We start from the raw sequence: 15,462 nt of genomic DNA, 5'->3' as shown, positions 1-15,462 counted from the left end.
GCATTGTAATGTCAAATGTACATGTGAAATTATGCAAATATTTTCTTAAGTTTGAGTTTCACTTTAGAATTCTTTGCAATTACAGGTACCTATGAAGATGAAAAGAATCTGCTCATGGTAGTAGAGAATTATTGGTAAAATCATTTAGGGTCCTTTTTTTTTTTTTTTGAGAACTTTATATAGGAGTTTGTTTTGGTAATCAGTCATTCTATCTGTTATCACATAGACTAGAAAATAGAGGTGCTGTGAAATTGATTTATTTCTTAATACACTTTTTTACAAAGCTTTTAATTTTTAATATCTTTTTATCTGTAGATCACCTTTATTTTCTAATCACTTTTAGCTTTTACCTATTAGTATGGAATTATACCTGGCTCTCTAAATGCAGACTATCTGAAACAATCTAAATAACTATTACTCTTTAACCCTCAAATTATAGATTGCTTTTGAAACAGAATGACCAGGTAGATGGCTACCTTATTAATATTCTGACAAACCTACTAAGAAGTCCCACACCATGATTCTATGATTCATGGCATATAATAGATTTTGAATACAATCAGATTTTCTCTTAAGTTTTACTAATCATGAGAGGGAAAGAGGGAGGGAAGAAAAGAGAGAAAAAAACATTGTTTATATTTTCAAATCTGTTAAATTTTAATATCATAAGATTTGGGGGCTTAATTATTCAGAAGTTGCTAGCTTTCTTCATTGTGCTTATATAAGTATATGGGACCTACCTCTATAAATTCACATAGTTGCAGTTCTTTTCAAATGGGTACTCTTAAGAAGAGAGTGATACAGATAATTAACAGTTGGTAGAATAATATCTAGACCTTAAGAAATGTTAGGGCTTAAGGGTTAATGTCATGATTATCAGGTATAGATTGTTATTGTTTTGGCGAAAAGTTGTTTAAATTGCATCATAATAGTTGAGAGAAATGATTTTGATTTAGAGGCTTTTTGGATTGTTAATGTTTGTTGTTTTTTAAAGCAAACAGGAAAATTTATGAGACTGTAAAAAGAAAATCATTTGTTCACAATTTAAGTAGAATTCCTCCCAAAGGCAGAAGGATGGATTAGAAACTCTTTGTGAGCAGTTAGTTCTAGTTTTTTTGTGTGTGAGTAAGTGCTGCATATCTTGGAAATTTTTAGTTGAAAATAACTTTTTGATGATGCAACATTTTCCAATCCTTTGATTCTGTAGTTCTGATTCGTCTTCAATATAGTGTTAAAGTGTAAATCTAGTATTTTACATAATGCTTGGCAGAAATTTGAGGTGTCCTTCTATGACTAGATTATGTAATGAAGTTGAACATTTGGATAGACAAGGATTTTTGGACTGAGGGCATCCTACTAATAGAGATTTAAAAAACAGCAACATAGATAGAATTCATGTCATTTTTAGTTATCAGCTCCTAGTGATGAGTAGAAAAGGGAAGCATAAAGAGTAATCTATTGAAATGTAGAGAATACCCCTTGGACAAAGGTAAAGATAAAAGGAACTTTAAGTAGCCATTTCATAGCAGCTGCTAGGTACCTAGCATCTAGTGCCAGTGCCTTAGAAGTAAAGAACAATTGGGACTGGGTACTCAATTGCAACCACCAGCTTCCCAAACCAAGAGAATTTCAGTTAAAAACAAACTGATAAAACTTCCACCCATTTTACCACATCAAGTATGTTCAGTTCTAAATGTTCTATTTTTATTGTTATTTATTTAGTTGTTTTCCAGTTATGTCCAAATCTGTGATCTATTTGGGGTGGTTTTCCATTTTCTTCTCCAGCTCATTTTACAGGTGAGGAAACTGAGGCAAACAGAGATAAGAGACTTGCCCATATTCACAGATACTTATTGCTAATAAGTATCTGAAGCCAGATCCAAGCCCTTTATTCACTGCCCCACCTAGCTGCCCTTCTTCCGTCTTATACCATTGTTAGTCAGTCAGTGGTGATAGGCTTCTAAAAATGAAGGGCAAAGTACTATGTTTTCATTTCTTCCAGTCGCCCCCTTTTTATTCTATGTATAACATGATACTTGATAGAGTACATCTTTTGTTACAGAGATCATATATCTACCTGTATTTTTAGCTTAATGCTAGATACCACTGGATTTGTGCCCTTTTTAAAATAGCATTTGTGAGTTTCAGCATGTTTTTGCCATTTTTTTCTCCATGGGATATTTTTAGATTATTTTGTCAAATAATCTGTCTCTCCATCTGTCTCACCTGATGAAAATGCATGCCATACTGAAACAGATGGTCAAACAGATGAGAGCTGCTTCGAACAATACTTTGCTTACTTACTCACATGTTCTTGTCCAGCTAGTCTTCAGAAAAGTCAGGTTTTAATTCAGCACTCATTCTTTGTTTGGAATTTTTCAGTTAAATTGTGAACTCATATGCCCATTTCCTTTATTCTGTTAGAATGACTTCATTAAACTTTGGATTTTCTGGCATATGAGATGTGACCTCTCCCTAGCACTCGGGGCAGAAATCAGATCTCTGCAAGAAGAACAGGCTGCAAAAGCACTTCAGAAAACTCCCTATGGGTAGTGTTGATGAACTTGGGTGGAAGCTATATTGACTTGGTATCTCTGGCAGGATTCAGATGAACTAATAGGATCAAAAAAATAAAGGATTCATTAATGATTTCCTTCTTGAACTCAGACTAGTGTTAACTGTAAACATCTTACTGATTTAAATTCTTCTGCTTTTGTTAATCATCATCAGTCCTTGTCACTAATTGGATGTCCCATAGATCAGGACTTCTTAAACTTTTTTTGTTCACAACCCTTTTTTGCTCAAGATATTTTTACATGACCGTGCTGCATATATAGGTATATAAACTAGATATACAAATTAAACATTTACTGATAATAAATCCTAATTTTGCAACCCCCAAATTCAATTACAAGACTGATGGGAGCGAGAATCACAATTTAATAAGCCGAGCATAGACATCTTTTTTTTTTTTTTTAATAACTTTTTATTGATAGAACTCATGCCAGGGTAATTTTTTTACAACATTATCCCTTGCATTCACTTCTGTTCCGATTTTTCCCCTCCCTCCCTCCACCCCCTCCTCCAGATGGCAAGCAATCCTTTACATGTTGAATAGGTTACAGTATATCCTGGATACAACATGTGCAGAACCGAACAGTTTTCTTGTTGCACAGGGAGAATTGAATTCAGAAGGTAGAAATAATCCGGGAAGAAAAACAAAAATGCAAGCAGTTTATATTCATCTCCCAATGTTCTTTCTTTGGGTGTAGCTGCTTCTGCCCATCTTTGATCCTTTGAAACTGAATTAGCTCTCTTTATCGAAGAGATCCACTTCCATCAGAATACATCCTCAAATAGTATCATTGTTGAGGTATATAATGATCTCCTGGTTCTGCTCATTTCACTCAGCATCAGTTCATGTAAGTCTCGCCAGTCCTCTCTGTATTCATCCTGCTGGTCATTCCTTACAGAACAATAATATTCCATAACGTTCATATACCACAATTTACTCAGCCATTCTCCAATGGATGGGCATCCATTCATTTTCCAGCTTCTAGCCACTACAAACAGGGCCGCCACAAACATTTTGGCACATACAGGTCCCTTTCCCTTCTTTAGTATCTCTTTGGGGTATAAGCCCAGTAGAAACACTGCTGGATCAAAGGGTATGCACAGCTTGATAACTTTTTGAGCATAGTTCCAAATGAGCATAGACATCTTAAATGAAACATGCTTAAAGCTGAACTCATTTTAGTTAGTGTGTGCCTTCCTGCCCCCATCTCTCTGCCCTCTTTCTATCACTCCTATTACTATTGAGGGCACCATCAGCCTTCTAGTCATCCAGGCTTGCAGCCAAGATGCCATCCTCAACTCCTCACACATTCTCTTCCTTTAAATCCAGTCTGACATGAAGTTTTCTTCCTTTGTAATATGTCCCCTGTGATCTTTTGCCACTATTTTGGTACAGACCCTCATCTTGTCGTTCCTGGATTATTGCAGTAACCTACTTGTTGGTGTTCCTGTCTCAAATCTCTCTTTACTCTAATTCATCTTCCACTCAGCTATGACACAATCTTCCAACATCACAGATCAGATTATGGCACACCTCTACTCAACTCCAATAAGTTCCCTGAAGCAAATCCTCTGATCAGTTAAATCATCAAAGCTCTTCACAGACCAGTCCCATACCATCTTTCCAGTCTTCCTATACTTTTATTTCCTTCCACATAGTCCATGATCCAGGGACACTGGTTTCTTTGCTGTTCCTCAAGCAAAACAGTACATTTTTCCTGGCTTTTCTATGCCTGACTAGAAGGCTTCCCCACCATCTAACTCCTTGTTTCTTCTGCTTCCTTCAAGACTCAGGTTAAAATCCCACCCTTTGCAAAAACCCTTTCCCAGTCAGTGCCTCCACTCTGAAATTATTTCCATTTATCTATTTCTTCTTTGTATATAGTAGTTTTGTTTATTTTCTTATCCTATTAGAAAACGAGCTTCTTGGGAATGGGGAGTATTTTTGTAGTTTTTTGATATTCCTAGTGCTTAGCATAGTGTCTGGCATGTAATAAAAGCATTTGATAAAAACTTCTTGAGAAAATTTTTATAAGTGCATATGTGCCTGTCTTACCTTTTTTTTCTTCTTTTTTTAAATATGTTTATAATTATTTGTGCTTTACCTGTTCTAAAGGGACACTCTATGTGTTACATCCCACTGACTGTCCAAAAATTACTGTTTTATTAAAAACAGTGTGAAGGAATGAATTTCCCCATTCCTCACTACTTTCTATTAGAATAGAACTGTAATTTTGGTAGCCCATATGCTGCATCATGTAGTTTACCCCAAAATTTCACATTTGTGAACCTCAGGTTTTTTGTTTCTAAAAAATAGGGCATTTACTAGGTTCTTCCCATATTAAGTCTTATAACTGAATTGTGGGAGTTGTGAAATGATGATTTATCATCAGTAAATGTTTGATTTGTATACCTGTTTTATAGACCTATAGACCCGAGTTCATATAAAAATTTCTCAGGCAAAAAAGGATGAGTGGAAAGTTTAAGCAGTCCTGGCTTAGATAATCCTGTGCTTCCTTTTAGCTCTGCGTGGCAGCTGACATAGAAATAGGAATAACCTTATGTGGATGGATGGAATGAGCTATAGGGTGCCTTAATGGTTAATTAAGGTTTAGAGTTTACAGGGAAGAAACTAAGGCCCGGAGAAGGGAGGTGTTATATTTAAGATCATTGACATAAATAAGTAGCAGAGTAAAGATTTGAACTCTGATTTTCTGACTTTTTAAGCTTTAGGCTCCTTCCCATATCATGCAGCCTCTTAAATTTCTCTTTACTTATTCTTTAATTGTAATGACTATCCAGGTAGTTTAAGAAATGCCAGTTAGTCTAAAATTTTGTTTCAGCAAAAAATATGTTAAATATTCATACTACTTTAAAAAACCAAGCAAACAACCTTAAGGTGGGGAAGAATAAGTTGGCCAAATGTTTCTGCAACCTGCCTTTGTTTTACTATATTGATAGTCTTTGTGACCAAGACATACTGATTATCTTTCTGTATAACATACACTGTATATTAGAACAGTGACTTATTTTCTTCTTTTTAGACTTCTTGGAACTGTAACAGAAAACTGAATTATAATTTTGCTTATTTCATTTCTCAAAGCTGATAGAAATTTTTTCTGCAAACACATAGAACTGAAATTATTAAAAAGTAAATTACCCCCTTTCTACAATACCAGTTACAGATAATTGGGTAATTTTTTCCTTTACTGTAGGACAGAAATCATCTCCCAAAATACTTCCAAAATCTGTTAAATTTGCATTGATGTAGACACTCTTTCCAAAAGTTCAGATTGCAACTTATTGTGATAAATATTTGCAGCATATCTTACTGTTACTAACAGTAATTCTGTCAGAAAGAGAAATGAGATTAATTGGACATAACCTGTTCTTGATGAAATCAGGCTTAATCACCAAAGAAGTACAGTGGTGTCCCTGTGCCTCTTTTAGTAACTTGGACTAGAGATAATCTCCTGTAGACTGGCCTTTGTCTGCTCCTTTCCTTCTCAATTCACCATCAAGGCTGCCTTTGGTATACATGCAGATTACTTTCATAAAGATTTTGGAGGTAGAAGAAAGTAGGCAAACAAAGTAATAATTATCAGTGTTTTCCCAGGGTGTTTCTCTGAGTTTCCCTGAGTGTTTTAGAAATTATAATAATATTTTAAATCATCCTATAAAGTTCACAAAGCATTTTACACACACACACACACACACACACACACACACACACACACACACACACACACACACCTGCCTTGTTACCTTGTTTCATTTGAACCTTCCAGGAATCCTAGCAAGTTGGACTCTAGGTCTCAGTTCCTATTTTGCAGATGAAGAAACTTGAGTCCAAGAGAAGTACACGTATTCCATTGTCATAGAGCTAAGTGTAGGAGGTGAGATATGAACCAGATTTCTAGTGCTCTTCTCTGCTATTTTGTGCCACCTTTCAGGCATATCCATTATTCTTTTCCTAACATATGGAAAGTAGGGCTTCTTTCAGCCCTTTTGAGAGTATTCCATAACAATTTCAGAATTATGTTAACTCCATTACTTGCTTCCTTTTTGGGTGTGGTTCTGTCTAGCTGTTTCCCTTTTTTTGGGGGGGGGCAATTTAATTATTTTATTATCAAGGCCAACAAGTTATTAAATTTAAAAGGATGGTCAATCAGACCAAAGACAAACATGTCCATCAAACACTTCATCAAGGATTTCTAACTGTGAGACTTATGGGAACACAATGTGAGAGGGAAAAGAGAAAGATCTAAATTAAAGAGGGCAATCCCCTTTGATAACATTAATAGAAACATAGAGGGCAGTCCCTTTTGATAAATAGACCATACAGATAAAAGGGAAAAGTTAGATGCTTTCCTTCTTCTGGAAACATCTGATGCAGTCCTGTGCCTTTGGTATGATCTGTTTTTTTTCAAGCTCAGATGGATCACTTGTAGAAATTTCCTACAAAACTGATTTTAAACAAACTGCAGTTTACTTTGCCAATAAATAAGTTAAATGTGGGAGATAGGATTTGAAAGTAATCAAGTAGCGCAAATCTCATGTCTTTGAATTTGGAATTTTTTAGACCAGGGAATTCACAATTTTACCTGTCATCTATATCATCTCTATCATTTATCTCTACATCTACAAACAGAAATCAGACAGCTGTTTTCATTAGTGCTTCTTACATTTCCTGCTATGGTGTAAGGAGAATTGTGATGCTGGTTTAAAAGGATTATTCTGAAAAGGTGGTTTACATCACTGTAAAGAATCATCATATAAAATACTCAGAATACATTTTATAAATTTATTTACTTAAGCTCAAACCCTTAAACAACTGTCTTTGATGGAAGAGACCAATGTCTTAAAGTTGATACCTTTTTTTTTTTTTTTTTCCATTTTTTTCCTCCCACTTTAATCCTTAATTATTCTTGGGATGATCTAGCATAATCAAATGTTCTTGCTAAGCATTCCACAAACTTGTTTTCTTCCTCCATGTTTCTTCCCCAACTTAAGACATTTACTTTGTTTAATTCAACAAAAACAAACTCAGGTGTTTGAGCTATTTTTTCCAACAACATTCAAGTAACTCAAGTAGCTATTTTCACTTTTTTTCATAATCTTTTCTGATTTTTTTATTCATTAAAGATGCAAGATACAGGGAGGAGAGGGGCAGACAAAGTTGTCCCACACAGAAGGTTGAAGTTATTTGATTAGAGGTTTGAAACAAACTTATAAACTATTTCCTTAGTGCTTTATAATGGTGATTCCTTTGCTATGAACTTTTCAGAACAATCATTTCAAACCATTTTGCTTAAAAACAGCAAATGTAAATTATAACTATCTGCTTTTGGTAGCTTGGTTTTTTCCTTAGCTCATGCCAGATAAATTTGCTCAATTGAAACAGAAATATAAGCCTAACAGTGTTTTGTACTTGAGAGATACTACATAAAGTGGTCTTTGAAAACAAGGAAGAAAAGTGCACTTAGATAGTCCCATGGTAGACAAAATTTTGTCTTGGGTTTCACCTCAGGGAAAAAACCAAGATGGTTAACTAATGCAGATGTAACAGTGAGAATATTCAAGTACTAATGGCATCAAATGATATAACAACAGTTTATAAAGTACTTTCCAAATCTTAAAAGTGCCATGTAAATGTTAGTGACAATTTAAGCAACCATCTCTTGACAAACCTCATTTTTCCAAAATTTAGATAATAGACATGACATGTATTTAGAGTTTGGCAAGAAGTTATAGTATCAAATATACTGATAAACACGAAAAACCTAATAAATATCATAAATCTGAGAAGGAAATAAAGTAGTAGGTTTACTGTGGGCCAGATTAGGTGGCCAATTAAACTAAATAGAATACAATCTACCTTGTAGGAAGGGGGTAAGAGGTGGGAATGCAGAGGGGAGACCACAGAATGGAGTAAGACAGTGGGCAAGATGGAAAAAGACTTGAATATTCACTTAAGACCTGATTTAAGGCCATTATGTAGTCCAGGTGGCATGAACACAGCTTGGAATCAAGAAGACCTGAATTCACATCCACTTCTGATGCTGACTGGCTGTATCTCTGGATAACCTCTTTTTACTTCTGTTTCTTCATGTATAAAATGGGGATGATAATAGCACCTGTCTTTCATAGTTGTTTTGAGGATTAAATGAGATGATAATTATAAAGTACTTAGCACATAGTAAGTTTTCTTTGCATGCTAGTGGTGGTGGTGGTGGTGGTGGTGGTGGTAATAGTAGTAGTAGTAATAGCAGCAGCAGCTGTAGCTATTGCTGTTGTTGGCTTTATGCTCTGGGTTACTTTTTCCTCATCTGTAAAATGAAGGAATTGAACTAAATGATCTTTAAGGTCTTTCCTAGCCCTAAATATATGATTCTGAAATCCTATATAATCTCCATTTCAGAGATTACATTATTGAGGACCATTCATGTAGAATTGGTCGATATTATATACCCAATGGTGTATACTTATTATTTTGACCTACCTTTTTATTTCCTTTTCCCTAATTGGACATTTTCTGTATGGTCATATAGTTTTCTTATGCAGTGTTCAAGATCCTTATGATTATCAAAACAAAACTGGAAATATTTCTTTTTAAATAGTTTATGTGCAATAGTAACTCTCTGGTTATTACATTGAAACTATGAAAGAAATCTTATGTTGAAATTATTCTGCAGTGAAATAAATTTTCTGATGATTTTAAGGCATTCTTCTCCTTTAATTAACTTTTTGTACTTTCTTTTGCACCTTTCTCATTTCTTTTCCTAATTTTTCCTCTTATGTCTATTGATTTTCAAAATCCCTTTCACACTTTTCCTTAGCCTGAGCCCAGTTCCTATTTTTCTTGGAGGCCTTGACTTTGTTATCATTTGAGTGTGTGTTTTGATCCTTCTTGTCATCATAATAACTTTAAGTTGTCAGAAACTTTTTTCGTTTTCTACTCATTTTCCTAGCCCATTACTTGGTATTTAACTCTGTTAAAGTAGGGTGGTACACTGTCCCAAATTTCAAGGATTTTGTGCAGCTGTTTTGAGAGATCTTTCTCAGGACCTGACCTAAAGCACTCCTTTCTGCCCTGGAGCTGTGAGGAATGTCCCCACCCCACTGTAAACTCAAGGTTACTAAAGCAGCAGAGGGGCTGGGGCCCGAGCTGGGGTTGGTCTGTGCTGGAGCAGTCTGCACTGGGCTTGGCATACCTGCTAAGAGGTTTGAAAGTCACCATACTGGTGCTGATTCAGGGGTCTCCAGACAGTTCCAGCTTTACTGGTGGGGCCTGCACCAGCACTGCACACTGGACTCCTACCTTGGTGTCAGTCGGTTTTTGGCTGACTTTTTAAGTTGGCTTCTGTAAAGTACGGGCTAGCTCCCTGGAGGGCCTCAGAGTCAGCCAGAGTCAGGATAAATCAAAATCCTTGGTCTTTAGCGGGAGAAGTGAAGGAGGCAGGCAAGCTGCCAAAGATGTATTCTGGATTCTGGAATCCAGTCTCCAGCCTTTCTCCTCCTCATCCTGCTGCCAAGTGACTCTGACTTCTCTCCCTCTGCCCTCCAATCCTTGCCTATGATTATCTTACTACCAAACATTCAGCAAGCACCAGTGGTGAGGAGAGCCATCATCCAAAATGTGAGACAATGGCCTTAAGTGCTCTCTTGTCTGATTCAGAGTTTTAGCTCTCTATAGGCTTCCACTAGAAAATGTTCTACTCTGTCTCTTGGGGTATTCTGGTCCTCTAAAAATTGTTTAGAGTCATTATTTAAAGAAATTTGGAGTGGTTTAGGGCAGAAGTTTGGTAGTTCCTGCCTTTACTCTGCCATCTTGGTTCCACCTCTACTCTTCTGATGATTTTAAAGGGAAAAAGTTAGCTATTAATTATTTATTTATTAGCCAAATTGATAGGACCCACTTTCCTTTAAAGGTGATAATTTTTTTTTTTATTTTTATAACTTTTTGTTGATAGAACCCATACCAGGGTAATTTTTTTTACAGCATTATCCCTTGCATTCACTTCTGTTCCGATTTTTCCCCTTCCTCCCTCCACCCCCTCCCCTAGATGGCAAGCAGTCCTTTACATGTTGAATAGGTTACAATATATCTTAGATACAATATATGTGTGCAGAACTGAACAGTTTTCTTGTTGCACAGGGAGAGTTGAATTCAGAAGGTAGAAATAACCCGGGAAGAAAAACAAAAATGCAAGCAGTTTATATTCATTTCCCAGTGTTCTTTCTTTGGGTGTAGCTGCTTCTGTCCATCTTTGATCTGAATTAACTCTCTTTATCGAAGAGATCCACTTCCATCAGGATATATCCTCAAACAGTATCGTTGTTGAGGTATATAATCATCTCCTGGTTCTGCTCGTTTCACTTAGCATCAGTTCATGTAAGTCTCGCCAGTCCTCTCTGTATTCATCTTGCTGGTCATTCCTTACAGAACAATAATATTCCATAACGTTCATATACCACAATTTACTCAACCATTCTCCAATTGATAGGCATCCTTTCATTTTCCAGCTTCTAGCCACTACAAACAGGGCTGCCACAAACATTTTGGCACCTACAGGTCCCTTTCCTTTCTCTCTTTGGGGTATAAGCCCAGTAGAAACACTGCTGGATCAAAGGGTATGCACAGTTTGATAACTTTTTGAGCATAGTTCCAAATTGCTCTCCAGAATGGCTGGATGTGTTCACAATTCCACCAATAATGTATCAGTGTCCCTATTTTCCCACATCCCCTCCAACAATCCACATTATCTTTCCCTGTCATTCTAGCCAATCTGACAGGTGTGTAGTGGTATCTCAGAGTTGTCTTAATCATTTCTCTGATTAATAATGATTTGGAGCATATTTTCATATGTCTATAAATAGTTTCAATTTCTTCGTCTGAGAATTGTCTGTTCATATCCTTTGACCATTTATCAATTGGAGAATGGTTTGATTTCTTATAAATTAGAGTCATTTCTCTATATATTTTGGAAATGAGGCCTTTATAGAACTTTTGATTGTAAAAATGTTTTCCCAGTTTATTGTTTCCCTTCTAATCTTGTCTGCATTTGTTTTGTTTGTACAAAAACTTTTCAATTTGATATAATCAAAATTTTCTTTTTTGTGGTCAATAGTGATCTCTAGTTCTTCTTTGGTCATAAATTCCTCCCTCTTCCACAGGTCTGCGAGGTAAACTGTCCTATGCTCTTCCAATTTATTTATCATCTCATTCTTTATGCCTAGGTCATGAACCCATTTTGATCTTATCTTGGTGTACGGTGTTAAGTGTGGGTCAATGAAAGGCGATAATTTGTTAAAGTAGTGAAAGACATAGCTTGGTTAAATTTGAGCCATTTCACCATTTTTACTTGCAAATAACGAATAGCCTTTAACAATCTTATCTAAAATTATATGTGGATAAATTAGTCCACCAAAATCTTAAGATTATATTCCTTAGTAGCCAATTAGAAGTGGTCACTTTTGGGAGTTGTTATAGTGATTTCATAAATAATAATTGAATTGGGGACCTAGAAATCATTTTGTAATAACAGTGCAAAAACAATTCATTTGTTAATATCACTAGAAAATTTAACTCACCAAATGCCCAAAGAGCATTATTGTTGCATATTTGGTTAGTAGAGCCTAGGCTATTTTATGTAAGTTGTTTGTAACTTAAAATATGGTTTCCCATGGAGGCAATGTTTGTAGTTCTCAGATTAGCCAGCAAAAAAACCTATTTAACCCAGAATGTCACTGAACTCCTTTATTTAATTACAGAAAGTACACAGATAAACATGTCTTGTGTTCTGGAGGCAACTCAGGTTTCTTAATGGGAGTTCTGTCTCAGAATTAAGGTTCATCATTTGTATAGTCAGAACATCAACTTTTTAGATAAGAAGGGAGGAAACAAACATCTCTTAAATCTTTACTATGGGTCACTATGCTACATTCTAGGGCTACAAATATAGCAAATTTGAAATATAGGCTTTTCCCTCAAGGAGCTTAAATTATGGGGAAGACAATAAGCAAGTAAAGTCGAGAGTGAGAATGAAAGTATTGGGCTACCAGCATGGTATTGGGGGCAGCTAGGTAACATAATGGATAAAATGGTAGGCCTGGCCAGCCAGTCTCTCCACAAGTAACTCAACTATGGGAGAAGGGATCTTCTTGGCAGAAAACATTTCAAGTTTGAGAAAATATTCTGATTAATTGGATGTTTCAGGACCGGAAGGCCATTGGTACTGAGGGAAGCAGCACCAATATATATATGTAGGCGTAAACTGGCTCTAGGTTATAATCTTTTCTAAATACTTTTCTGAAGATTTCTGAAGATTTTACTTAGAGAAAAGAAATTCTTGTTTTTCAAATTTAATAAACAATTTTAATTCATTTGTAACAGAACAGTAATAGTAGGACTTATGTATTTAAATATTTTAATAAATAAAATTAAATCCAGCTTTCCTTTTATTTGCAGCTCAGATCGACTGATTGAAGAAACAATAAGGTAGGAAGATGTTTTTTACACTGTTAATGTGCAGATTAGGATGAAATGTGCATAAACTTTATAATTAGATGTTTTGGAACTTGAAATAATTTTATTTCCACTTCTCAGAAAGAAGAGAATGTCATTGATCAAAGCTCTAGGTGCTTATGACTTGCTTGTATTTTTACTTCCTTTGAAAAGGAGATAGCTTTTCAAATTTAAGGTTTTAGAGAGTACATGTCTGTTAAAACATCATTTATTCTCTGTCATCAAATGAAGTATGTTGCATAACTTGAACTTTGTTCATTTCTGTGACTTGTTTATAAAACGTTTTATACCATTTTGACTAAAATATTTTAAAATATATTGTACACTTTCCTGCCTTATACAAAATATAGTGAACATAATGTAATACTTTTATGATGATTACCGGTCAGCATTATCAGCATTTTAGTATAATATTGTATAGATTGTATAGTAATTCAGGGATCTAAATGGGAACTATTAAAGGGATAATTCTTTCAACCAATTTTCCCAAGCTGCTCTGCTTTTCTAGTAATTGCTGATTCTTCTCTTTTAATTTTTCACTGGCCATTGGGTGTTAGGTTTTATTTCTTTTTGTTCCTAATCTAAAGTGTAAGAAGGACTGAGGAAGTTTATTGATTCATTAGTCTTATATAAAGTGATGCAAACTGAAATGAGCAGAACTAGGAGAACAGACAGCAATGTAAACAGAAAGGAAAGCACACTGAATCTAAACTGATGTATAATTATAATAACTAGATTTGATCCTGGAAAATAGTTTGTGTAGAGATGGGAGACAACTGGATGTGGAATGTTGTATATATTGTCAAGTAAAGTTGATGTGAACTTTTCCCTCCTTTACAAATCTTTAGAACAAGGGATGGCTCACTGTGTGGGGGAGGAAGAAGTATATTCAGAAATGAAGCAGTGATGTCAGTTTAAAAAAAAGATTTTAAATTAAAATAAAATTTTTAAAAGTGCCAGTCTGCTTTTGTCTTATATTGCTCATTCCACCCTCTCCCTTCTTTGCTTCTCTTCATGTTGCCAAATGAAGCTAAAAGAAGTCACATGATTGTGCTTAAATATAGCATAAATTCACATCCAACTTAAACCAGGCCCTCCTTTCCCTCACTAATTGGTTTCCTATCTCAAATTCCTTTAACATTGTTTTCCATTTTGTTCTCCTTTACCCTAGGCTCTAATGAAATACACTTCTTGCCAGTGCCATCAACCCCTCCGAGGGTGTGTGCTGTTCTACCCTTTCCCATCTTCTCCAGCAGATTGCCCCTCAGTTATTCATTCAGTGTTTAAATTTTTCCTGTGTACTGATTCCTTCACTATTTCCCCAAAACATGTATGAATCCTCCCTCATAATTAGAAAACCTTAAGTGGATGGATCCTACTTTCTCTGCTAATTGTTCTTCTTCATATCCTCCCTTTTCCAGCTACCTCAAAAAAGCTGTCCACACCTGTTGCCTCTGCTTCACTCATTCCTCTCAGCCCTTTGCAGCTGGCTTCCAATTTCATCACTCACTTGCCTGTTATTAGTCTTTCTTTGTCCATGTCTTATTTGACCTCTGTTGTTTGAATTTGAAGCTGTTAACCATTTTCCTGAATACTCTAGGGTGTTACAATGATGCTTTCCTCCTATTTGTGCTATTCATCTTAGGAAACACTTGTTCATTGATGGATTGACCCCTAAATTGGAAGAACACTGGATTGGGAGTCAAAGGACCTCAACTCACACGCTCTGGGATGTTGGGAAAATTATTTTATATTTTGGGCTTCAGGTTTCTCATCTGTAAAATTATTGGTCCTTGGGGTCCTTCCAACTTTTAAGACTGTGTGAGCCTGTGAAAATGTGGGAATCCTTGATGTTATTTTTTTCTAATTAAAAAACAAATTTACTTAGCACACTTTAAAACTATTTTTGCTATAAGCAAGGGAATTGCAATGTGAACCTAAATAAGAGTGTGAGAGTGTGTGTGTGTGTGTGTGTGTGTGTGTGTGAGAGAGAGAGAGAGAGAGAGAGAGAGAGAGAGAGAGAGAGAATTAACCAATTATTACATAACAATTCTTTAAAAATAAAGTAGAATTTCAGGGGTTTTTTTGGGGGGAGAGGGATGTTTCTTTATCTTAATAGTTACCTCTGTTTACTTTAAAAACATATGTTGATCTAAAGCTGAGTTCCAGTATCAGTGGATTAGAAAGAGCTACTGTCACTTAACAGTGGACTTGATTACCAACTCTTAACTGAATCTTCCCAAGAAAAGGCAGTAATGATACCTATCATTATTTAGCCCTGATTGTCAAGTAAAAACATATGACAGCATAGCAAGTAAGAAAGTAGAAGTTCTGGAAATACATAAATGATTTATTGTTTT

The 15,462-nt window shown here is 35.5% G+C and overlaps 1 protein-coding gene across 5 annotated transcripts in view; it reads left to right on the top strand.

Moving 5' to 3' along the window:
* Positions 1–15,462, top strand: part of GOSR1 (golgi SNAP receptor complex member 1) — a 73,638-nt gene that overhangs the window by 46,314 nt on the left and 11,862 nt on the right. For 4 of the 5 annotated variants that reach the window (XM_051992230.1, XM_051992229.1, XM_051992233.1 and 1 more), the window contains one exon: positions 13,046–13,075. In XM_051992230.1, coding sequence (XP_051848190.1) covers positions 13,046–13,075 — 30 coding nt within the window. Of the gene's footprint in view, positions 1–13,045; positions 13,076–13,950; positions 14,801–15,462 lie in introns of those variants that run through there. The other variant, XM_051992232.1, reaches the window with a different exon arrangement.

This window comes from Antechinus flavipes, chromosome 4, assembly GCF_016432865.1.
Source record: "Antechinus flavipes isolate AdamAnt ecotype Samford, QLD, Australia chromosome 4, AdamAnt_v2, whole genome shotgun sequence".
Taxonomy (NCBI): domain Eukaryota; kingdom Metazoa; phylum Chordata; class Mammalia; order Dasyuromorphia; family Dasyuridae; genus Antechinus; species Antechinus flavipes.
Note: the sequence above shows the minus strand (reverse complement) of the source record. Positions and strands in the feature narration are given on the sequence as shown.